The sequence below is a fragment of the Balearica regulorum genome, chromosome 7 (assembly GCF_011004875.1).
Source record: "Balearica regulorum gibbericeps isolate bBalReg1 chromosome 7, bBalReg1.pri, whole genome shotgun sequence".
NCBI classification, from domain to species: Eukaryota; Metazoa; Chordata; class Aves; order Gruiformes; family Gruidae; genus Balearica; species Balearica regulorum.
The window spans coordinates 5,426,211-5,453,224 of NC_046190.1; the positions used below are offsets into that span (position 1 = coordinate 5,426,211).

The window sequence follows — 27,014 nt, forward strand, 5'->3', positions numbered from 1 at the left end:
ACCCATCTAAAATAGCATCAAATTTCTGCGTGTGCTCCTACAGGTGAGAAGGCAGGCATGGAGATACCTGAGGGGCAGCAAATCCTTGTGCCCCCTGCTCCCACGGAAATACTGCATTCCATTTTTAGCAGAATTTTACCATAGCCCTTTTCAAACAGTAAGCGTATGGCTTTGTTACACAAGGTAAGACAATCTGTAAAATGTACCGAGTCCTAGTATTAACAATAATCTTTTTCTAGCACCATGTGCTCACACAGACACAAAACCCCAGCAAGAAACCAGCAGCACCCAACATGGAGCCGTGAAGCTTGAAAGGCAGCAACTGTACGAAATGATGGGCAACCTCAACATTAAGTGAAGATCTAAACCACACAAGGATGCATAATTTGCTCTTACAGCAGTACTGCCTTGGGAAACTGTCCTTCCAGATCTGAAAACTACAGATCTTATTTGTTCTTAAACCGAACTGAGACCAAATTTTAGCATTTTTTCTTGAAGCCTTTTTTTGCGAGCAAGGAATGCAGTAACAATGGTGTCAGATTCCATATGCACTGAACATATGTTCAATATATGTTCAATAAGCATTTCTGTTGGTCAGATGCAGATTTTTACCGCTGGTCTGTAATAAAGTGAATCGAATATATCAGAATTTCCTAAAGGACAGGACTGATCTGCCTATTTCCAGCGATTCTTTGCACGGCTGTAGTCTCCGCTGCTCCTCACGGCTGTCCGCACCCCACAGGCCAGTGCAAAGCGGCCAACATTTGCCATGAAATGAAAAGCCATTTCATCCCCCAGAAGCACTCTACAATCCGTCCTGAATCACGGATTCTTCTCGCTTCGATCCAGTGAAAAGATAACTCTGAGCTGCCAGATTCTGTTTGGTTTCTCAAAGTTCACGATTACTTTAAGCAGCTCAATGTCAGGAGAAGTACAAGCACAGGATTTGCATTCGATTACATTTGCCTAAATCTATCGCAGCACGAAGCCTTCGGCGAGCTGGGGAAGCAAAGACCCCGCTGTCACCCCTGACAGCTTGAGGACCAGAGCGGACCCCCAGAATCCCAGTGAGAGCTCCCACCTCCCCGCACGCCGTCAGGGCACGCGCCACGGCCCTGTCTCATCACCTCTACTCCTGTGCAAAGCGAAAGCATTTCTACTAGCTAATAGCTTTGGATGTTTGCCTTACTTGGGGATTTTTGAAGATTTTTTTTTTTATCCCCAAACTTATGTCACTGCCTGGGGAACTGCTCAAAAATAGTGCGCCTGGCTTTCGATGCTATCTATTGCTGCAGCTTCTCCAAATACCTTCTTTGTGTCGTTGCTTAAACCGTACTCATTCATCAGGCCACAGAACAGTCCGACTGGAAGAGGTAGGCTGCAGCATTTTAAAGTATATCCCTTCAAAGATGCACCACCACGTTTTAAGTTCAAAATATTTTAAGCTTCGGAACAGCTGCAAACAAAGAGCTTCTCTAAATAAAGCTGCACAATAGGTATTGAACGAAATAATGCTTTCTCCTCTTTCCACAGAGCTGGTTCAGAAAACTTTTAAATCGAAGAATCAGAGAAAAACAGAGTTGTGTGATATTTTTCCAGTAGAGAAACGTTTCTTCTGTCATAAAAATAAACCTAGAAAGTTATCATCTAAATTAACAAACTGAAAGGTAATTCATATCTCTCAGGCTTTCGCATAATTCTTCATTGTGCTGTAACTTAATTAATGTTTTACTCCTTTCATTTCGAACTCAAAGTGTTGCTCTTTAATACTGAAACAATAACGTTTAGACTCCTTTTTTTCCAAACTATCTGTATAGCACATGTAACAGACAGAGTAAACATATAGATATATGTAATATAACTGAAACTGAAAAAAGTCTCCATTTTCACATCCTACTCATATTTGTAACTGCTTTGTTAAACTGGCTTGATGGAGCACTTCTGCGTCCTCCTCTATCTAAATGACGGAAAGACTCTGCACATGTTCATCTCCCTTTGAAATGAGCTACCTTTGTTTCCTTGGTCTCTTCCTTGGCTGAGGTGGGCATAAGCATTCGAAGTAAAGAGAAATGGTTTGTTCTTTTCTGTTCACTGTATGAGCTTCCACTCTGGGGAACCTCCCAAGTCCATGGACAGACGGTTGTGCCTCAGCTCCAGCACAAGGCTTTGTTTTGCTAATATTTAATAATCCCCAAAAGATTCTGATGCAATACTCCTAATTTTCAGCTGCACCCCTCCGTAAGGAGCAGTGTAATCAAGTAAGAACTGTCTTAACTATAATCCAAATGCTGCTGAGTTTGTGATGAGAAGTAATCGTGCTGGCAAAATACAGTATTTAACAAAGAAATATGAAGGGAAGCTGAATACCAGAAAAACGTTCTTTGTCATAGCCTGGGATCTGGGAGAGAGCATAAAGCCTGGAAGCACGTACCAGGACTACGTTCCAAGGTCTATATTCCGTATATCCTGGAAAAATCAGATCCTGTGTTCAGTTTTCCTTAGTGAAAATACGGATGGCCTCTCTTACATAGGATATTTTTAAGACTACAGTCCTACTTTTAAACTGTAAGAAAAGATTTTCCCAGAACAACAGGATTTCCTGTGAAAAGGAAATTACATTCTTCAGCCAGTTCTATTCATAATGTCTTTTCTCTGAGAAATACATGGAATACCCAGAAAGAAAATAATGCTGCTGTGAAGTTCATGGTGTAACACAGATTGCCAAATTGGGATACGCCGTGAGAATCTGCACCAATTCAAAGCTGTGCACTGAGCAGCCACCACGGATCCAACTGTGCCCAGGCTCTCATGAAAGGAAGAGCCCTTGAATCATCTGGAATATTATTCTGAAGCTCCAGCCAAGGATCAAACAGGGTGAGATGGGATGCATGGAGTTTAGAGGTGGAGAACTCATTTGCTGGCCCCAGCTCTTAATGTTGTGGAGACGGGGTGTGCAACTGTAGAGTTCAAGTCTGAGGGCTAGTTTGTGGCGCAGCGATGAAGTAAAAGCTACAGGAAGGACCATACACTCACATGTCCCTTTAGCCAGCTTGGGAAATTAGTGGGAGCTTGCCTTGATAGCCTCTGTCATATTTTTCCATCTGTATCCTTTGGGTTTTGTACATAATGGGAAGAAAAGTATAGACTGTAGAAGCTACAAAGTGATTAGATGATAATAACAGAATACAAAATGGCCAGAAATATTTGCTAGTCCATCTCTTTCAACTCCCTTCTTGAAAGATACTAGTAAACGTAAATGTAACACACAGAGATGGGCGAGAGAAGCAGGGGAGAAATGAGAAATGCAAGACTCATGCTAGACCAATGCAACTCTGGCAACACCGCATCACCTTCTGGAGCAGGAGCGCTCCCACCCTCATCTGGGAGCTTTGAGGTCTTGTCCAGCCTGCTACATAAATCTCCAGAGGAAATTCCGAAGGGAGTCACTAGGGTTGACTTTTCTTCACCTTTGGCCCTGCTGAAATCCAGCCTCATATGTTACATTACCTATTTTTATAAGCCACAGATGCTCATAATTTTAAGCCCTTCCTTCTCTATTTCAGAATGAAAAATTGCCTTTCTGTCACTGTGGCTGGAAAGCAGTCAGTAAGCAAGAATGAGATTTCTTCGTTCCACTGCCTCTCCTCACTCTTTACCCTCTTCAGGCACGACAGCCACTGAAGCAAGGTCATCCTAGTCGTCACTTGGAAACTCAATTCATTAAAAAATAGTTTGCAACAGAGCTGTGGCCTTCAGCCACATCAGGAACCCTGCCATCTGTCTCAGGTTCTTCTAATATTTACACTACAGCAGTACGACCAATGCAAGTGTGCACTCTGGTTTTATTCCACAGGCTTTGCACAAGGACTGAGGTCAGCAGCATCACTTCCTATGGAGGGGCACAAGGGTGCAAAACTGGAATCCCTTTGTATGTGCCAAGGGAGCTCCACAGGCTTTTGTAGAGTTACTTCACTTAAAGTCAAATCTATATAGAATTTTTAGTTAGTTTATAGCCTGCTTCAGAAAAAGCAAACAAACCAACCCAAAAAACCATGCCTAACTACTTGATGGAGCACTGATCTATGGATGTGCAATATGGACAGTCTGGAGAGGAATGGGTGTGGGGTAGTTTGAAGTTTTGAAGCCTGGAGCTGGAGTTGCATCATCGAGAAGCACTGCCTGTGCTGGGAGTGGGGAGAAGGGGATGGAGCCAAAGCAGCTGCTCTCCACCAGCTGGGGTTGTGGAACCACAAGTAACAACATCAAGACCAGCTTCATGGGCATCTGCTCCATCAGAGTAAGGTGAACAGCCTCTGGCCATCTGTATAAATATATTTACATTTGCATATTTTCTTCCAAACTTTGCATTTAGGAAGAAGTATGTTAAATTTGCTCATTAGTGGAACATATCTCACACTAATTAAGGTGTCTCATAGCTGTCAGTGATACCACTGATGCCCAGCTAGCACTTCATAAACTCATCCTGCTTGTTGGTACTCAAAGAAAACTCTATCCACTAATCGTTTTGTTTCTATGTACCTTTGTTTTATTGACATCAGACCAGAGGTGACGATTTCATTCTCATGGTGTATTTGGAAATATGACATATTGGGGGGAAAAAAGTCACGTAATCTTACAACACGCACACCACAACAACAAAACCAAACTCTGCTCCATCGCCATCCGAGAGTGCTTGGAGGGTAAAGAAACAAAAGCAAAGACTCCAAAGGTTTACTGGGGAGCTGCGGTTTAAACATTGCCCTCTAATTGTGGCGTGTGGGACATTTGGAAACGTACAGAGAAATTGAGGACTGTTTCAGACGATGAGCAATTCCTAGCTGATCAATTTTAACTGGCAATGACTTCTGAAGTCTTTTCGTGAGATACAGCTGTACTCCCTGAGGGGGAGGAGACAGAAATGGATATTCTGTCTTTTCTTCCATCTCATCTTTACATCCACATGTTCTTTATAACTGGCTAGAGCTGCAGTTCAAGGGGAAAATGGCTGGCCAAGCACATCCATCACCTCCAGGCCACATAAATCCACAGTTGAGTTATCTGCAGATCTCTTTCCCTGGGCCTTAAGAATCAAATAACAAATAAGAGCCCGCAAGGCACATGAATCTGTTACCAGAAGGACATCACGCAACGCTTGGTTCCCATACTGAGATTTCTGTGCACCAGAGGTACTAGCAGGGCTCTGAGACGAAGAGGGAATCCAAAGCTGTGCGATGGAAGGACCCAAACACTGCAGTGCTGGCACATAAGCACTACCTGTGGCAACACCTAAAGGCAAGGCACAGATTCCATCAGACCTGGCCCTCCAAAGCACCTGTAGCTGTTATATCATAAAGTCAAGGTATAAATTTCACATCAGTATTTACTGAACAATTTGTCATACACTGTGGGAAGAATCTAAATCAGAAAAAAACCCACCCCAACCTTCTTACAATTTTCAGTTTAGTACTGAAGATGAATTTTGGTTTTCATTCCTGTAAATCCCATTGGGAGATGTGCTGGAGATAAAAAGGAGGAATGAGTTCTGTATTCTCACCTCCATCGATTTTCAGAGATGATCCCTAAAACCTGCATGAATAATTCAGGTCTGGTTTACTGATGAGATCAGGACCAGGGATACAGGTCTGGCTGCATCCAACTGAGGTCAATCTCTTTTGCACGTTACTTAAGCAGGTAAAAAAACCTTTTCAGATTTCGTGGTGCCATTTTCAATATAGTTCTTAAAAAAACCCCCAAAACCAAATAAACAACAACAAAAAGAAGATGACTGAGGCTGGATGTTTCAGCAAGACACCTCTCCAGATGGAAGATCAGCCCTGCTCTCAGCTCTGCCACTGAACTGCTGCACGTACATGGTCTTGGTCCGTTCACTCTGCGTCCACCTCAAGTCTGCCTTATCCACTCAGGCTGGGATCTCTTAACAGCACAAACAGCTTCTCGCTGCGGATGGATGCAGAGTCCAGAGGGGAAAAAAAGACTGCTCCATACACATTACGTTTGTTTATACAAAATTCAATAACTGACAATCACTTATAATTCATCTTGTGGTATCACTCACATTGCAGTTACACAACTCTGTAATACAGAGATACATATAATCTTTTTTCTCCTTTTTCTTTCAGACTCTTGCAAATACAGCTCTGGATCATAATTCAAAATCACCGAGAGAGCCCGAACAGTAATTCCTTTCCTGCAGATCCAGTTACCAATTTAGGCCAGCAGCCATTAGCTGACCCAAGGGCCTACTCACAAGGACCAAGAATATTCTATAGCTACAACAAAAGGTCATTTTTTTCAGCCCAGCACTAGGTTAGGATAATATCAAAGATGTGTCAACTTTGTATGCTATCATTTTTGTACAGTATTTATCTACTCGGTAACTTCCAGCTAAAATGACATTCCACATTAATTAGCTTCTTTTAACATGATTATTGTTAGCTATGTCATTGTTCACCTACGTGTTTTGAATATGAAACTTCCCTACAGGTTTTAAATGTTAATATTAAATTTGTACAGCAACATATACAAAACATGGATACAAGGGTAAATTCATCTGGTTATTTTAGGTATTAAATATTACTATTTGGAGTCTGAATTAGTCTACCTATCAAACCTGACATCTGAGGATCTGTTAAACGGGTGGTATTAAAACCCAACACAAATACAAATGGTGACAGGCATAAACCTCACAAACAGTATTTCCCTTATCTCTAAGAAAATACACCATTGAAATGATAGAACTTCTCAAAAGGTTCAGATAGCTCTGAAAACGTTTTGCGCAGAGCAGAGCAGAAGTGGTTACCTCAGCCCAGCCTACCGAAGCTCAAGGGTGGGTGACTTTTCAGGGACCACTGAAAGCCATCTGCCTTGCTGCCTCCGCCCTGTGGGAACATTCTCAGTGCTGGATCTGATGCTTACATCGTGTCAGGAGCCGGGGGAGGTACAAACACGTCACTTACATGTCTCCAGACTCCATTTACAAGACAATTCCTTTAGGGACACATTGCTGACCACTAACTATTAATGGACTTCTCTCACACCATTGTAAGCATATTCGGTAACAAGATAATCTAGCCTATGATTAAATAAATTCACAACAAATCTATCCTGTGAGGAGACAAACCACAAAACGGGTCAGGAGAAGAGGATGCTGAGATGGAAAGAGTCAGACCATCCACCTTGTCTTCAGCTCACATCCTGCTCCTACCAGCGTGACACCATTGTCCCACTGGAATGGCGCTACTGATTTGGGCACACAAGGTGAGAATCAAGCCTTGCAAATAAAATAAAATAATGTTTGGTACCCCCAAGGTAGCCACAGGAAAACCAGAGTGTTTTCTCTCTGAGGGTCTGTTCCAGTGAAATGATGCAAAACGCCCCAGACGACAGCAGCAGTCAGTGGGAATTCACAGCTTTCTGGTGCTGAGTCTGTACTAAGCAAGTACATCACCTTACTGGTGAATCCTTTTGTCTGCTATCTGATATGTATGGCATATGTACAGAATACATACCACAGGTGTACCGGGAAAGGCAACTACAACTTGAGCGACTCACCTGCATGGCAACATTGGTGTTGTATTTTATAGGTTTCTGGCTTGCAAAGTCTGATCATCAAACCAAAACCATAATTTTATCACAGGATTATTTCAGCTTAAACTATAATGCTGGAGAATAATTTCAGTCTTACTTTATAATGCTTAGATTGCTGCCCTGTAGATCTTCTTTCTTTATTTTTACTTTAAAATTGAAAAAATAGGTATAACTCCAGGTTCTTAAATCAAGGCAATTTAAAATAGTTTTATAGAAGAAATCCCCAAACTGGGATGAAGTTAATTTCCTAGGTATCTGCATTCTTTATCGTGCTATCTTTCTGATGCACTAAAACCCTAATAAAAACAATACTGTAGGACAGAAAAACCTTTTTATTTAAAAAGGCTTTTGTGAAACAATGTATAGCAGTCAAAGTTGGGAGGTTTAAATAGGAATTATGTTTTGCATTCATGGCTTACTGCAGCAAAAGTAATATTGCACAAAACCATCCACAGTTTCTTTCTCAGCAGAGGTATTTTGCCCAACATAAGAGCAGGATAAATGTCACGTGTTCATTTTATGGCCTGAGCTACGAGGCGGCAGAGAAGCATCCTTTGCAGTTCGCACTTAAGAATAAAGCTTTTATCAAAGAAATCCCATTCCACTGAAACGACAAAGACCTGCTTGAGTGCAACGCATTACACCAGAACTGATATTGACACCAATGTGTGCAGAAAGCAGGGCAGGCACTCCTCTTCAGAGAAGGATTTTAATATTATTTCAGCAGAGATATTCCTAGAAGACTCACAGAAAACATGGCTCCCCAGAAAAATAATCACTATTACATCAAATACATGACGCAAGTGATGTGTCATGACAGGCACAAGGTTTAATTTAGGGACACAAGGGAGAAAGATCATTCTGCATCAAGCTCAGAAGCAGCCACAGAGTCGTTCCCCGGCTTTCTGCATCTTTCTGCTTCTCCTCCAGGCCACGAGCCCACGGGTTTGATGTCCTCTGCTGCCCCAGCGCATCTCCGACGGGTCAGCTCAAGTGCTAATGATTTACACCGGTGCAAATGTGGTGTGAAAGGGTAAATATGGCTCAGTCATACCTTGCTACGGATGGAAAAATACTGAGCGACTTCACTGCTATTCCGATAACATTCAACCTCCATTGAACATCGAGGCCTTGGACAACTTAGTGTCTGAGCTGAGATACAAGAATCCAGATTTTCCTTTTTTACATAGGTGAGATAACAGAAACAAAATGCTATGGCTTCCCGTTTCAGATCATTATGTGGGACTTTAGCAATGGAAAATAATACCTTGTGTTATCCAAACCACACAAGTCTGTTTGGAAATGTGTCTTCTAGAATACATTGCAAAAGGAAACTTATGAATCCTTTAAACATTAATCGCTTACTATAAAAAGGCCAATTTTTCCTCATAGGATAGCTATATTTAGAGAACAGGATTAGAACTGCAGTGGAGGAGAATTAAAAGGACATAATCACCTTAAAAACAATGTTGATTTTTGGTTTTTAACCTATTGTATAATAAGTAAATCTTCCTACCATAACCAATATAGGAAGGAGGAATTATTTTTCCCTGCTTTTTCTGGTTGTTTATTCAGCGATTTTGAGAACATTTTGTGCAGAAGCCAAATTCACACTCCCCCAACAAAAGCCATTTCCTGCTTTCACACAGCAACCAGAAAGAAATGTCTCAAGCTGTGGGAAGCCACATCAGAAGGAAAAAAGCCTGAGAGATATAACATGGCATACTTACAGCAGCACTTCAAACTCCTCAAATCGTTTTTCGAACAGATTAGCAAGAAGTTCCCCATATTGCTTTAAATCATGTTAATTTTTTCCTTTTTATTGCTTTTCCTGAGATATAACAAGGTATGTTTTTCAACACGACTGACATAAATGAATAATGAAACGAACCCCCACCCTTTCTGGCCAGCCTGCTTGCCCTTTTACTAGCTTCAGTCTGAATAATGAAAACATCTATGTTACAGAAACAAGACACAGCATTGAAGATTTTTTTTCATCCCTATGCTCTTCTCAGGCAGATGCTTCATTCTCAGAGGAACAACAGGAACATACCGTTTAATTAAAGGCACTCATCTTCAGACATCGCAACAGCAAATATACTAACGTGCCCCTAAATCACCAGAGGCTGCTAAATATTCAAACACTAAATCTCTTAAGAGATGAGAAGAAATGGTGAAGATGCAGGATACCCCAATATCTGAGATAGAAAATACTTACCACAAATATAATTATAACCTGTTAATACATAATAATCCCAGTCAGTGCTGCACTTTGTTCACCCTAGTAGGTTAGGGATTGGTATTTGAATCACTAGTTGATGTTTAAGTATTTAATACCCATGGCAAGTATCTTTCCCCTGCCTTTAGCACCGAGCTCTAAAGTTTTAATCCAGGAAACAACGTCCTGTTAACCCTCTCCTCAAAAAGCATCCATGTGCCTGTGCTCACTGCTGTACAGCATCATGCGATGGCTTCAAGGGAAAATGATCAATAATTCATTGGGAGCCAGAGCCATAGGTTTGAAATTGCTTTGTTTATTGGAACTACCTTTTAAATGCAACAAGGCTTTCCAGAGCCACGTCTCTGCTCAGCCCCACTGCTCAAAGGCAGGACCTGGGGACAAAACAGCAACTGTGAAGTGCAAAAATGAATATCTGACACCCGTAATCTCTGGGGGACCAGCTTATCTTGAGAGGCACAGAGATTTGTGAAAATACTGACATGTGGAAATAAGGCTGTGTTCCTGTAATGTTTATGGTCCTTCCTTTCAGAAGGGAGATGAGGACTACATGGAGGGTGGAGAAGTGAGGCAGGGAGTCCATTTGCTGAAAGGGAAAGAGGGGAGAAAAGAGTTGCTCTGTCCCCAAGCTGCTCCATATTCTGCCTATTTTACCCCACACGGCCTCCGTAAAGCTGCACGGAGCTTTGCACAGACCCTCACTAACCTTTACTCCTCTACATCAACACATGAAGCAGCTGGGTGGATAGAAACACAGCCAGGAAGCAATAGGAGCAAAGGACCAAAAAAAATCTCAGCCTCTTAACAACAACAAAATCTCTCATCGGGCTACAACAACTTCATCTCCTGACTCGGGGCTGGGTGTGATCCTTCTGCCACTTCAGCCCGGTGTACCTCTGGGGGGTTTCTTATTGACTTCAGCAGAGCTCCAGCTTCACCTCTCCCGTGGGCACGCTCCGTGCTGCTCCAGGTCCCAGCACAATGAAACCCTTCCCTTTCCATAGGTGCTGCCTGAACGCCCAGCTCAGGGAAGCGCCGACTCAGCACAGCAGTGTGCTGGAAAAAGCGATCCCTGATTTGCAGTGGCACCTCACCAGCTGGCACCCGGCTGTACTGCCCACAGCTCTGCTGCGTGAGGAACAACGGCGCTAAACCCAGCTCTGCTAGGTGAGGAATAACAGTGCTAAACCTTCCCTTCCCAGGCTCCCGCGTTGGAAAAGGACAGTCCTGCACTTGGGAAGTTAAACAAAGAGATTCAAATTCCTTGCTCATCCTCCCCCTCCTTTAGCAACCAAACCCTTTTCCCAGCACAACACTGGACTCATTCCTAATGAGAGCAATGAACTGTTATTAACAAGACCAATAAATGCAGGTTTCTGTGCTGAAGGAAATCAAAACCCAAGAGCAGGAGCTGATTTGATTCTAACTACTACTGGGATTCAGACACAATCTGGTCTATATTTAGACCTAAATATAGCTTCCTTTGTTTACAAAAAACTACCTTGTAAATTTGAATTCTAAGGATCCTGTTTAATCAAAATCAAAGGAATGGAAAGTCCCATATTTTCGCAAAGTTTACTTTTCTTCCCAACAGAACCAACGGCCCCAGTTCTTCCTCTGGAAAGCAAGAGGCTTCCCCAGCACCCATTCATCTCCTTAATCGGTCCTGTGAGCAGAGGGAGAGGAGCTGTAGGAAACAGGACTGTGGGGAGGCAACAAACAAAATTAATAGAGCTCTACAATTACCCTGAGGTCTGTCTCACAGATATCTACAGATGCTTAAACCAAAATTCAGTTCACATGCTGTATGTTTAGACAGTCTACATTGCAAACTTCACTTTGGTTTCTAGAACTACAGAGGGATCTTACTGTCTTAACTAGTATCACCATCAATGAAGGCTCTCAGGCCAAAATGTGCCTTAAAAGAAACCTCTGAAACCTCAGTCTGTGGTGGAAAAAGGAAACTAATTCAATTTTTTTTTCCCATTATGCCAGCTCTCTGGTGCTAATGAGAGTACAAAACACGATATACACAGTCTGCCACTAAATTCAGATGGTTGCTTCAGAGCATTTAAGGATATGAAGGGAAATGACAACATTTTTTCTTTGAAGTTTTTCCATAGTAAAAAAAAATGTATTTGTTTGTTTCTTACAGCAAACACGCCCACTTTCTCAATGAAAAGCAAACTGCATTGAAATTCTAGCTATAATTAAAACTCTGTCTTTTGCCACAGAAAAACCTGCTTACCTGGACTAAATACATTTGTTACATAGCTAAATCCTTACAAAGCATCAGAGATGGATAATGAAATGGTATCTAGGACATTAGCAAACACAAAAACTCTCTATAGGTGTAAGGTCTTAAAACAAAGGAAACGCGTTTGTAATAGACAGAACCACTTTTCTATGCACTATAATCACATTAGAGAAACGTTAAAAGCACCCAGACTATTACCTCGTGAAACACACAGGACTGAAGGGCATCTTTGATTTAAATTTAAGCAGCAGTTACTTTGCTGGGTCAAGTAAAGCAAAAAGCCAAAGCAGAGAAGGAAACAGTTCTGACTGTGACAGCCACGATGCACGTGCAGGAATGCGTTTTCATTCATGTTTTTACCACCTCACATCAGTTTGTATTTTCCAATTTGCCCGTATGTCATAATACATAATAGATGACAGCAGCTCCATTATGCATGGCATAGGGCACACCGTTCACTATAGAGAGCTTTATAATATACACATATTTGCCAGATGTATGGCATGCCTTGCTAATAGAAGGGTGAGTGATTCTGGGGCCTTTTTATTTTGTTTTCAAGTCTAAACGTGACCTGCCTACTTCTAGTGACAGATGTAGCAGTTGATGTAATAACCTCTCATATCAAAGGAAGAGCTGTCATTGACTTCAGAGATGAGATCCTTGGACTCAAATGAGGGAGGCTGGAATAAAAGACAGGGGAGCTTGACAGAGGAATTTGCTTGTTACTTCTGGTCCATTTTCTCTTAAGTAAAAAACCCCACGTCTTCCAGCAATTCACCCTATTTAGTAGGCAAATCTAGTAGATAGCTCTACTAATTGATGGGGATGACTGTCAATAAGGGGAAGAAGAAAATAAGACTCAAATTCCTTTCAATATTTATATATATATATGTACTAAAAAATATATATCCCACTCTTCCATGTATATATTCATTAAGATTACTTTCCTACGTAGAAGCATATAACACTGTGCAAATATTTTACCAGACTAATTTCTTTCAAACTTTTAAGACCCATACAGTGGATTGTTTTAAGTTTGGCAGACAGAAAAATAAAAAATGTGGTAGCAAGCAAGGACTGCGTTTTTGTACGTATGCAGAAATAACTTTTATGTATAGATGCGTATATACACACGTACACACAGAACAGCTGCTCCCATCTCTGATGCACAAGGCTGAGTCAATCCAGTTTAAATTTTTCTGAGTCTTTCCAACAACCAACAAACAAACGAAAAGATCATGCAGCAGAAGAAATATTGAAAAACAACCCACAAGGGCACCAACATCTTGGCCTGCTACCAATGATCAGTAACATTCAATTTCTTTCTTGGAGCCGGATCCAGCTCCCACTGAAGTCAGTGGGCATTTCACCATCAACTTCAGTGGGAGCTGGCTCCATCTTCAGTCATTTTCCTCTTGGATTGGCAAGGGATGAAAATGTTAGAGACACAGCATGTAGAGCTCCTGACGGGAGGAAATAACACATCATCAGCCCTTTGGCTGATCAAAAAATGGGCACTGAATGTAAATCCTGCCCAGTTGCTGCAAGGACAGCAACCACAACGCTCCACAAAAGGAAGGTGTGGTTTGTGCTCGGGAGAAAGGAACCCTTTCCATCGGAGGAAAACAAAAAAGATTCAGAGATGACAACTGGCTAAGGGCTACTAACGTTTAAAAACCTACCCACAGTTCCGTCTTTAATCCTGATAAAGTACTACCAAGAGGTAGAAATACATTACTATTCAAAAGAAAACCACCAATATATAGGTGATAGCACTTGGCAAGCTGAATTCTGTTCACATCCTCAGCAGGACAAACGCATCTCAGCGTAGCACATACAGCGCACGCAAGGATACCGTCACAAGTGCACTAGATGTAAGTGTGTACGCACCTGAACAAATTCGTGCACACTAAACATCATCATGCTGTCGTTTGCTTTTATTTCAACCGAGTCCATTCCTATTATCTGATTGCAACGTGCCCTTGATTTAGCTAAATCTGTGACCACCAGGGTGCCTGCTGCAATTTGCAACGCACATGACAGTGCTTATCATGTCAATAGCGAGGTCTGAACCACACCACTTTTATCTGCAGTTAACTTTTATTGTCACGGGTTTCCCTTGGGCTTTCCCTTTTTTATCATTCAAAATTGACTTTTTTTTTCTTTAAATAAAAGGACAATTGTCTACTGCCAGTGACTGAGTCGCTAACAATCCACAATGAACCACTGAATACCCCAGGCTGTCAGTCTCAATACTGGTTTTATTACAAATACTTTTATCCTGGCTGAAACAAATTTACATTAAAATTGGGAATTTGGCATACAGATGTGAAAAGAGCATATTTACTCATGGATACACTCTAAAATCTTAACCTAGACCCCTTTTCAGCACCAATTCTACCACCAATTTCATCCTACGGCTTTCCCTAGAGTTCAGCGAAGTCCATCACAGGACACTTGGAGGAACTCCTAAACCAGCCTCTATTTAAGGAATTTATCTCTGTACATTTTTGATGCTAACATAAATCTATTTCAGTAATTATTTCTGATTTACACCCATCTCATCTAATGAACTCAGGGCAGCCAAATTGAAGTGCGCTTTCCCTTTGTTAAGAAGCTGTCTCCATTTGGCAGTGATGCCTCCAGGGATGCTGTAACTGCACGGGCAGTTACCCAGCTTGCCTGGGACATGGCCAGATGTTTTTGCCTCCGAACTATCACTGCCATTAAGGAATTTGCTTATGCCTGCAAAGTGAGCTAAATGTAACCTCATTAAAAAAGCGTTGGTAAAAGTTAGAGTGATTAGGGTCTAAAGTCAAAACCTCAGACCAGAACTGGTTACCATGACATCCTACAAGGACGTTCTTGTTGTCGGAAAACAGGCCTGTACTTTCTCAAGGATAAAGAAACGTCTCCGTTCTTATCTCATTTTAATGAGCATTTAGTTGGACTGAAGAAAACGGCACACTCTTTTAGTGATTTATTTAATACTAGGTTACTAACATCTTTCACAAACTCTTCCAAGGACGTCAACAGTTACTGAATGACGCCTGTGCTAAAAGTATATCTGTTCATTATGTTGGGCCTTAAAAGATCACATTGAAACCCCACAGGAATGACTAACTGCAAAAGATGAGTAGAATTATACATAAAAGGAATCATTAAAAGAGATGACAATATAATTTACTCATATGCCCCCAAAATATATACACATATATGTACATATATACCTTGATCAACATGTTCTGCAACAGAGTGCATTCTTAAAAGGCTGTGAAAATTGTAGATAAAAACCACTGAACCCTGCTTTAGCTACATCTCTTTTATTGCCCAGTCCTTGGATCACTGTTAAAAATCAACACCAGATGAAAGTGTAATTTACAGTACTCTAAAGATAACGAGGCACCGATTTATTCCACCATATCATTAAAATAGATGCTGTATATAGGAATGTCGGTACTATATAAGATGGAACTATATAGATAAAAAACAATCTTAATTGGTGAAGCTATACATCAAAGGAACAAAGGATGCAGAAATGCTGTTAGGCCTGTATCTCACAAATATAACAAGACTGTATCAAGCAAAGGTATCTGCTGATATACTGGAATATGACAATAGGGAGCATATACCTACTTGTAAGGCCTATTATAGAGGCAAAACTATCAGTTACTGCTCTATCATTCCCCAATGACTCTGAAGCACTTATCTCAACCATACAAATGATGTCTCAACTCTAATCAGATCTACCTTAATAAGCAGACATTAGAAAAAAAAATTGAGAGACTTATATGATGAGGCTAGTTTATAGACTAGCCCTAGTGCATAAACACCTAAAGCTTACCAAAATACGTGATCAGAAATGAACTCGGTGTTCAGACATGTTAGATAAATGTGATTTATGTAACTGAAATGACAATAGGAGACAAGACAATTTTTCTAAATTCCATTCAGAAGTAAGGTCCATGCTCCAGCATGCCAGCTTAGTAATTTGGGATGGAGGGTTAGGTAGAAAAGACTGTTGGCTGAGTAAACTGATAAATCCTCAACCAATAAATGACAAAATCCTGTTTACAAATGGGAAATGACTCTGCTATTTCTGCACACACACACATATTTGTGCACTTTCGTATATGTCATAGCCATCTGAAAAAGTGATAACTTGTTGTGAATAACCAATAATTGTTTGCTTTTTCCTCCCTCCCCAATGACTATTTCAGAGTTGGCCTTCAGTGAGAAGAGATCTAAGGACACCTTGCTTATGATTCATCAGAGGATATAATACCATGTCAGGGATGGATGCTGACAAGGGTGATGTGACTTGAAAAACTGTATCTGTATACAGAAAAGCAAAAAGAAGCTCTGAAAAAACAGTGAAATGCAGCTCCATGCTGTGCATTTTAAATGGAAAACACAGAGGTGGTGGGTTTGGGGGGGGGGGAAGGGGTGTTTTTTTGTTCACTGGAAACGGTCATTGTGTTTGATTGATTATGCATCCAAAACATATAAAAACAAAACATATGGTACACAGCTATTGCTCAACACAAACGAACCGAGGTGGTCAGCCCAAGTGAGGTGCCTTCGTACCGGGAGAGCATTATAAAATATACCTCGCAATATTCAGCAAAACCTTAACTATGTCTCCAGCTGAATGCAATTAGCATTAAACAAAGGCCTCAGACACAAAAGTCAGCTCCTTAACGCACCGCACAGGTTAAGTGCAGAAAGGCTGCAGGCCCAGCAGTACAGAGAAAAAAAAAGAGGAGAGCAAAGGGAATCCACACTTACATGGCCTCTGACGGTTCCCGGTTCAGGCTACCTGTCTGTGCCTGCTGCAGAGACTGCGACCCTCCCATCCTCAGCGTGCCCTTGGGTCGAAGCTAGACGCGAGCAAGGCCAGCTTCCTCCGTAATTCCACCAGCAAGGAGCCCTGAGAGCTCTGACTGTGGAGAGGCTGCAATACTGCAGTGCAGATGGAAACAGCTGCTTGCATCAGTGGCAGCACAAGCAGAAACACTTCAGCAGCACCTTCTCTTCTCTGAACTGTTGCCAGTTATTGTGGGTTTTTTTTTTTTTTTTTGTGTGCGTGTGTCCAGATGAACACTATTTATAAAATAAAATAAAAACCCAGCCACTCTGACAGGCTAATCATCTGCTAAACATCAGTGGTCCAAGCAGCTACAGTGCAAGCGCCTCCAACACAGGACTGACTATTGGCTATTGAAACTGGCTTTAAAAAAAAAAAAAAAAAAAAAGAAGAAGAAGAAGAAAAGCAGACCCTCCCTTTAAGCACACATTGTCAGCTACTGTGGCTCCCTAAGGACCTACAGGCAGGACCATTATATTGTGTTGACTCAGCTGATTTGAAATGCAAATGCACGTGTGCGCTGGATGCCGTGCATACATTTCCCTTTAATAACAGACAAGTTGTGCATATCGGGATGATTGCAGAGAGGATTAATAAGCAGAACGGCTGCTTTTTTTTTTTCATTTAAACAAATGAGCTCATCCCTCTTGCAAAAATGGAACCTTCCATGAGGAAAGTAGGGAGAATATCATGAGCAGCCAAGGTAAACAAGCCAATGTGGGAGCGGACCCTACCCGGCGCAGATCCATCTGACGCATCGGTGCACTTAACCCATTTTGCTTCTGCCGGCACAGACCCCCTTGCTGGGTGATGAGGTGGAGAGCCGTGGGGATGCTCATCATCTAATACTGATGTGGTTAGTGGTGAGGATCTTTAAGCCCAGAAAGTACAAGCTCAAGCTAGCAGCATTCCAAACCCTACAAATTAGCTTATCCTTTCGCCACCGTGGAGGTACCAGGGTACTGGGAATTCACGTGCATAACAAGCTGGGCACAATCACTTTCCACATCACTGTCTTTAGCAAATACCACACGCTCCACGTACAAGTTATGTTTCGCATCACTAAAGGACGAAAAAAAATAAATCAGTTGCAGTACTGCCTATACTAGGAATTAAACTCTAGGGACACAAATGGCTTGCAGCTACATAACAATTCTGGATACGTGACAGGGCAGAGAGGTCAAAAGGATCAGATAAACTGAACAGAAATATTAAAACATACTAACTTCCAAGCACCTACCACAGCATGGCTTTTGTGTTTCAGTGGAGGCCTCGCTAGGCTCACACCTTAAACAGCTTCTGTTTTTTTTCTCTGCTTGCAGAAAGGGAAATCCAGCTGGCTTGGCTTACTTTACAAAAAAAATCAGGGTTGCTGTATACATGTGCAAGGTTCTGTCTCTCTGGGTGCACCCACAATAAATTGTCTTGGAATAAGAAGAAATAAAGATGCTTAGTGAACAGAAAGCACATTTCATTTCCAGAAACTGCCTAAAATTAAATACTGTTTTATGAAGAGCATCAAAATAAATGTGCCTTTTTTTTTTTTTTTTTTTTAAACTAAGGGGAAAAGCTAGGGAGCCAGCACTTTGTTATCCACAAACTTCCAAGTAAGTTACAATTTTGGGGTTGTTTTGCTCCTGGTGAAAGCCAAACCCTCATTTCCAGTGTCTCGTTGCTCAACACTTGTCTCAAGTCCCCCAGAGAAGCAGCAGCACCGCCTTGCTCAGGACTGAGCTTCAGAATTTCTGGCGCCCAGCTGGGTGCCCGAGCCACGGTTAACCCCCAAGTGCTGCAGAGAGCCCAGCTCTGATGTCCCCTTCTCCAGGTGGTGGCAGCTCCCTACGCTTGCTGTATTTGCCCACCCCCAGGGGAAGGCCCTCACTGCTTGAGCAGCCCCACCAGCCATTTCCCCTCGTCACCAGACAAGGGATGAGGAACCAGACTCGTCCCAGGCGCCTCCTCTCTGCTAGAGAATACAGGCTGCTTTTCAGCCCTTTTACAGCAGTATTTACTTCACTAGACATTTACCAGGATAAGCATAAAATGCCATGAACTGGACAATTTTGTTAATGACGGCAAATCAGCACAGCCAAATAAAAACCCAACTCAGCGTGCGAAATTTTAACATAATGTCAGGTAAACACTTCTCAGGAGCATTCCCAAGTAAGTAAAACACAGAATTTGAAGAAAGTGTATGAAAAGCCCCATGTACGCTCTGGCAGTAGATTTGAAATGGTTAATAACTCCAGTATTTCCATCCAATACAGGAAATGAACGGTACCAGCCCACAGACTAAAATTACATGGCTGCGTTCAGAGACCCTATTACATTGAGGTTACAGCTCAGCTCCAGTTTTGCATGTGGTAGCTCTACTGAACTACAGAGGAGTGGTCTTTTGAATATCCTAAGAACTCCCTGCTGGCTTTCATTTGTTACAGAGAAAAGGAAGACATTGAGAAAAAAGAAATTCCCTAGAAAGGCAAACAGCATATTGAGAAAGTAAAGCCCTAGCAGGTACATGGAAGCCAAAAGGGAGAACACAGGTACTGTTTGTCCTGCCGGTGGGGAAAACAGGAATATCGTGGCATCTTCCTACAAGGTTAAAGGAGACATTTAAAATGCCTGTGTCAACTCCCTCAAGTTTCACACGTACATCTATTAAATAAGCAAAGGCCCAATAAAAAAGCCTTGGATTGAATCCCATTCTGAGGCAGCACGGTCCTTTCAGTGGAGAAAGTTTTTATCCCATTCCCCACCACTTCTATGCAACAGACATTGAGTTCCACTGGAAATCACAGGTCTTGGCTAAAGTGTTCACTGCCACTCTGCAGGACCAAGGGCTTCAGTCCTTTGAGCCCAACTGTGCCCCTGGTCTCTTTAGACGTGCTGTCTGGGTTAACAGGGGCTCTGGTCCATCGGGAGGGTGTCAGGACACGGTGTTGCTGCCTCCTCCTCCTCCCCCCCCCTCCCTCTCACCCCTGTTTGTGTGCACAGCTCACAGCACAGCCCAGAGATTCACCGCGAGGGCAGGTCACCACCTCTGTGCCACTCCTGCTTATAAAGGGGACAGGATTTAACTCTTCTTTTTGCAAAATAACCATCCAAGCAGCTCAGTTACAGCAACGTGAACTGGAGCGCTGCTAAAACAAGAATGTGAGCTGCAACACTAGTGAGACATTGATGGATGGTTAGTGTCAATACTTCACCGACCGGCCAGAAGAGAGCTGCTAAGAGCCTTACGGAAACGTTTCAGCCCGAACACAAGAGAGCTCAGTCCATTACACCCAAAGGCACCCGCAGACAGAGAAGTTGCATGCTCGAAAGCAGTGGCAGCTCTGACCAACTACTACATCAATAGGATCCAGTGAGAGAAACTAAAATTAGGAAAAAAAATCAAATCAACCTTTACATGCAAATTCCTAATAGCGAGTACAGTTACCTCGTGGGGAGGGAACACATTTAATAATTTTAAAACTCTGGGCTGTGATGGTCTTTCAAAAAAAAATGTGCTGTAACCCAGCATTGGACTTGAAAGTGTTTGTTGACTAAGGGATGCAAGTGTAACAAATAATAGACCGTAATCTCTGGCCAACACTCTGCAAGAAGCCAGACTAGATTTACTTCTGACCTGGCCATAAAATCTGTTACACTACAAAGCTGTCTGTGGACCAACCCTAGGTTGAGGTTTGGAGAGGGTCTTGTCATTTTGCTGGTTGCCACATCCACCTAAACCCATGTATTTCCTTAAACTACTTTAGATACTCAGAGGATCACGTCACTCTTTTCACTTCTTGCACTGCAGAGATTAAGTAATTAAGCATCATGCAACTACAGCAGTAAGTCTGTAAAGCTGGCTCTGGCCTGGGGTTTTTCTGTGGGGCAGAAGCACAGAGTCTGATAGACCTCGAGACTGAACAGAAACGTCATCAGCAGCAATGGAAGGTTGTACCCTGGTTGGAAAGAAAGACCTCGGATGTGAGGGGAGCTCTCCCTCTCCTGCCTGGCCCCAATCCATTCTCTGGGCCTGCCAAGAAGCATCAATTTCATACTAAATTTAGTGCTGGCTTTTAAAAATATAAAAAATGTGTTGACACTATAAGTACATTTTGTAAGAACTTCTCTGGAACCTGAAAACCACACAGATGTCGCCCAAAAAGAAAAAAAAATAAAAAAAAAAAATCCCACTGTGGCTTCAAAGGACTTAAAGATGCCCCTGGCATTTCAGCCTAGGGTTGAACAGCCACATAACAACTTAGTGTGATCCCACTGCTGAAAAAGGCTATTTAAGTATTCAGTACCATTCTTTAAAATTTATCATTTTCTCCTCCTGCCTGTTTCATCCATTTAAGCAAGAGCCATATTTTGGCCTATACTACATTAATGTTTTATTGAAACTTGATATCTATTGGTTAGTTGTTTAAAACTCTGTACAGGCTCCTAAATATTTGGTCTTTAATTACATTTCATGTTTATATATAAATTCGGACTTGGGTCACTTGCACCCAATTTAAAATTTTTGGCTTCCATCAAAAAAACAGTGCTGGACAGGACTATGATAAGGTTTATGATATACTGAAATTTATGTTCTGTTTCTTGCTCTTGGCTTCACTGTCCGTCGTGCTAGGCATTTACACTAGTTATAAACATGACCACACATACAAACATGGAAACATCAAAGAGCCTACTGAAAGAAAACCCTGCCACATCCATCTATCCCCCTTGGGAAGAAGCGGGTGAATATTGAGCTGTACCTCCTAATGGCGATGCATTATTGAGGTACTGTGCAGAAATGAGCACCATATAAAGCAAACTGCATAGACAGAGCAAAACCAGACATCCCAATAACAAAAATGGGTTGCGCTGGTATCCTGAAGGCTGCTGGCAAAGCTCTGAGGAACAGTACTGTCTACAAAAACAAACGAACAAAAAAGATGGGGAAATGTTAAAAAAAGAATAGGTTATTAATTAAACATAATCCCCCCCCAATATTTTTTTTTTTTTTAATTATATTATATGGTATCGCCTTTGGATCCCAAAGCCTTCAATGCAGTCTGGGAAGAAGTTTTCACCCCAAGAACTCCGTTATTTGTAGGCTGCCTGGTATCAAAGGCCTCATGGCTAGGGCATCCGCAACATCAGACTGCTAAGAAACAGCAACATCTTTAGCTCCTAAAAGGCTAAGAGGACCAAACTGCTCAAAAACCCAACACTGTTGTGCATAGACAGAGTTGTAAGGCAACGCAGTGCCTCCGGGAGGCTGGCTGTACCTTTGAGAACACATTAGCACATAAAAGCACTGACATCTTTTGAAGTGCAGTGGTGACAGCCTTTTTAGGACACGCAAGGCTGGAGACTCCTGTACTCTAAAACCCTTCCAGGAGCACCAGCCCTCCTTGGCCTTTGCTGATACGCTGTCTAAGCACGGGCTCTGTCTGCTAAGTCTTTCCCAGCAACACAAGTCTCCCAGGACCAGCGTTGATCCTTGTATTACAGAGAAGGTCAAGCAGACTGTTTTCAGCCACGTGGGCACTCAAAGTTTGGAGTTCATCTTTCTGAAGGTTATACAGTAAGCAGTTTTACAAGCTTTTAAAGAACTCAAGAATTCTTCATGATGGGCTGCACAAAAATACATGGCTCTAGACATGTTACTCATGTTCCTGTGCTAATTTACTCACCATGCATTTTTTCAGTCCTGGGACACTTAGGGTTTGTTGGTTTGTTTTGTTTTTGTTTTTTTTTTTTGTTAATTCTCCAAATCAGTCTCTCTCACTCCTGCAGAGAGATTTTTGCTCCTTAGTCTTACCTCCTTCTCTAAAGTGATCAAGAGAGAATCTGTCTTATAATTTCCACTTGCCTTGAGAAGCATCACTTAAAAGACCTCTTCAAGCAATGAGCTGCTGAGGCTACCAGTTGAATGTTACAAGGCATTTGCTACCCTTCACTTTGGTTCTTCACTTTATCCAGTTAACTCTACTCTTACGTTACAGCCAGAGATGTGCCAGCAGGAATCTTTGCAAGACCACATTGATCTTTCTTGCATTTGTCTTTCCAGCCAGGTCATTCCACGATCCAGCTCACTGCCTGCACTGCTGTGGGACAGGGACAGCGGCAATACTTAATGCTGGTGCTGTCATCAAATCCTTCAGAAAGTCACACCTTAGCACAGAAAGCGACCCTCATCCCTTCAATCTCTCTCTTCCCAGCGGTACGATTCTAATTTTTGTTTTGCTTGTGAATAGACCACCATTTAAAATTAAAATCTTTGTTATTTTGAAAGATGATAGCCCAAAGACAGAACCAAAGTAAATGACACCTCCTGGAGAGCCGTGAAAATTGTCAGAGAGAGGAATGACCTCTTGCTATCAGGTAGCAAGAGCAGTGGAAGAAAAGCAGATTTCTTTCTTTCTCTCCCTTAATTTTATGGAGCAACTTTGTGCTACAAATGAAAGAGCAAGTATGAAAAGTTACCTGAAATATGCCACAAATTTATCCCATTTTGGTTTATTGGCAAAAAAACAGTAAACTGTTAACATAAATTGCAATACCTATGCTTTAGTAATGCCTAATAAATAGACACGCAGGGCAGTCCATGTCCACAGAATAATTAAGATATGATTATGGTCTATAATTAGCAATTTAAAGACACATTCATCACCATCCAGTTATCCTGGATTTAATCCCCTTCCAATACAGATAAATCAGATATTCAGCCCTAAAGTAAGAATGACAGACCTTCAGGTTGAAACCACAGTCTTGTTGGTTTGGGGCTTTTTGATAGCTGTGGGGGTTTTGTAGCTTTATTTTATTTTTATTTTTTTCAATGGGCTCAGAGTAGGGTACTGATTCATGACCGGAGACTGTAAATTAAATACGAGCAGTAAAATAATTAGGGACTGTGAAATCAGTGGGATATTTTTCAATATACTCTTCAAGAAAAACAGAAGTAATTTATTCAGTTGCCTCTGTACATCACCTGGCATAACATAGCCCTATCTGTGTTACCATGATATAAAATAATACACCACAAAATAACATGAGGAGATACCAAGTGTAAAGCTTCACAAGTTTAACTTATTCCTAAGGATCAAATACTTTGATAAACACATTGTCTGCTCCACCACTTATCTAGATTAACACAGTGTGAGTGCTTTGTTTGCATTGATACATTGTTCATGAAAAAACACATCTCAGAATTTTAAGCCTGAGCACATTGACAAAATATTTCTGTCTCTTAAGTCAAAGCAAAATGGAGTGACCAGTGATGATGCAACCAGGATGGACACTGCGGCTCACAGGAAATGAACACTAGAACGGCTTTCTAAAAAACTACAACTGTAACTATAAATACAAATATAATTGTGCCCCCCCCCCCCCCCCCCATCACTGGTTGGTTGCTAAGGTCACTGCTTAATCTAAATTGCAAGTGAGATTAATGGCAATAAGAGTTATGAATAACCAAGATGCCTGCTTAGTTATTGAAATTTCCTGCATGGGAAACCCTCTGCAAAGACAACAAAAGGGGCCTCTGCACGGTGCTATTCAGGATGCTGGGGGGCTACAGTCTGTCAGAGGTCGGCCAGTGAATTACGATCGGTAACGTGAGACCTGAACACACCAGAAGATTCCATGTACAAAAGCGGTTTATGAAATTAAGAACCCACACAAACAGGGAGATGAGGTTTCCGAGAGCTGAGCGCTCCCCCAACAGTGGGAACCTCCATGGTGGCCGTGCAGAGGTTTCACCGAAGGAACAAGGGGGTCTGTCTGTTGTGCAGATCTACCGAGCAGAGCCAAGTTAGGGCTCCAGGGCAGCCAAACCCCTGCGGAAAGCTCTTCGTCCCACATCATTTCATGCAGCCTTTGGCCTGTTGTTTGCTCCTCTGCTTTCCCCTCCTGCTGAGGCACAGACACTTCAATTTTGGATGTCATTTCTATCATGCTACTACTGTACGAAACGGGCCTGAATTCTCTGGATCACAAACAAAACTTTAAACCCCTGTTTTCCAAATTTCTGGCCCAGTCTTCAGACTGTGACCACAAGCATAACCACACCAAAGGAGGGAGTTTGTTTTACTGCTGAATACACCTCTACAGACCACGTCCATGAGCTACACGCCCAGAGCAATGTTGACATCTCCATGCACCGGAGCTGCAGAACCGCCATCACAGAGCACAGGACCTTTTCTTGCTTTTGTGCTTTTTTCTAAGCCTTTAAACATCTCGAGGTGCAGGATTCCTAAGACAGCTGGAGCCAGGCTTGTTAGGAAAGGAGCTGCCTAACGCCGGGAGGAGACTGACATTTTTAAGGGCCTTCATGCACCTGCCCTCAGCTGACAAGATCAGTGCAAATAACACTCTCCGGGGGCACCTTGTTGCAGGAGATTTCAGGAGGCAGAATCCAAAGGTCTCTTGCCCTCAGGGCCTACATGAAGAATTAGATTATGAAAATGCAGGATGAAGAAATCAGACAAGAACAAGTGCAAGTCTTGGCAGTGCCTGCCAAGGATGGGTGGTCAAAGGACGACTGGGTAACTTGTTAAAGAAGCAGCAGCTTACAGCTTCAATTGGATTTCAAAAGAGTTAACAGAAAATTGGTTTGAAACATTTTTGGTATTTTTCAGGGGTTTCTTTTTTGCTTTTGTTTTTAAAACATTTAGCATTAGGAGGTAGAGTGCCCCAAAAGCACAGGCCATATTTAAGCGTAACATTGATTATTGAGAAATACAAAATACACCTGACTCAACAGTTTTAACCCATGCGTTACCTGCTCTAGGACCAGAGGTGTTCCCCTGCAAGTCCTCCATCCTCCTGGCAGTGCCAGGGTCCTCTGGTGCCCTCGGAGTCGTCACCGTGCGTGCCGCAGTGCCCGGGAACAGCAACCCAAGCCAGATGTATAATCTCTGCCTTCAGTCTGTACTGTTAATTTTGTAGGGTTGATGCAAGATGATTAATGCCATTCTAAAATTCCTTGTGGATGGATTAATTAGTGTAATGACATATTCATTTTCATGCGGCTGAACCTGTTCTAGCAGCAAGGAAATTACCATATATCACCTGAGGGAACCTGTAAAATACACAGTAATAACAAGCAAACAGAGGGCTACCATTGCCCTTTTGTCCACTGCCACATACAGAGAGAAACTTTACAACACACACAAATAATTGCTCTCTTTGAGCATAAACATGAAGGCAGAACGCACCCCAGAGAGCCCAAATTCTGAACAAAGATTTCCCACTTCTGTCAAGCATCCATTAATGCCATGCCTTTTCAAAATGCTGTTACTGGAAGCTATTTGTTGAATTGCTGGTGTTTTATGGAAGCTGTCCTCTGCCAGCACACAACATGGGGGTCCCCAGGCACCCTGCCCAGCACACACAGGACCGTCCTGTGTCCCCCCCAGTCATGGGCTCCCCAGAGAAGCCTGCAGGATCCAGTCCCCCACCTGGGGACCCCACTGTACCAGTCCTACAATCGGCTACAAGAAAATGCACTTAGACCACCACATTTTTGGCTTGAAACACAGCAGACATCTCAGGATTTGATGCTGTTACTCAGTAATAGCTGAAGAGATCTACACTGAGCAACACAAAGCATCCTCCTGCCTGGGGATGAGCGATTCTGAACACATCACTCAGGAGACACAATCTCTTTTAAAAACCTGGAATGGAGGAAATGAATGAAGAGCAGGACTGCGGCTCATTCCTGTCCATTTGTTATAGACTGGCTGATTATGTGGAAGGTATCTATTTTTTATGTTGCGCTTCAGAAGATGGTGAACGCTTTTCAGGACATCAGCCACAAAGCCTCAAGAAAAATCCTTGGGTTTCAGTTTCCAAGACCTAAGCAACTTCATTTCAATGCTTTCATTCTGCTGCTATTTAAAAAAAAAAAAAAAAATCACTTGTGCACCAGACAGTCCAGACACACACTAGAATTATCCTACCATCCAGTTCATATAACACATGTAAACCCACCTTCCACCCCAAAAATAATCAAAACACCTCAAAACTCCACACTTTGGAAACAAGAAGGCCTTGAGAGC

At 42.2% G+C, this 27,014-nt stretch overlaps 1 protein-coding gene across 17 annotated transcripts in view; it reads right to left on the reverse strand.

Moving 5' to 3' along the window:
* TACC2 (transforming acidic coiled-coil containing protein 2) overlaps positions 1-27,014 on the reverse strand; it is a 143,633-nt gene that overhangs the window by 45,221 nt on the left and 71,398 nt on the right. For 3 of the 17 annotated variants that reach the window (XM_075757727.1, XM_075757723.1, XM_075757722.1), the window contains exon 1: positions 16,893-17,422. The exons of 13 other annotated variants lie outside the window; for them this stretch is intronic. In XM_075757727.1, coding sequence (XP_075613842.1) covers positions 16,893-16,960 — 68 coding nt within the window. In that variant the 5' untranslated portion in view covers positions 16,961-17,422. Of the gene's footprint in view, positions 1-16,892; positions 17,433-27,014 lie in introns of those variants that run through there. One more of the 17 variants, XM_075757724.1, reaches the window with a different exon arrangement.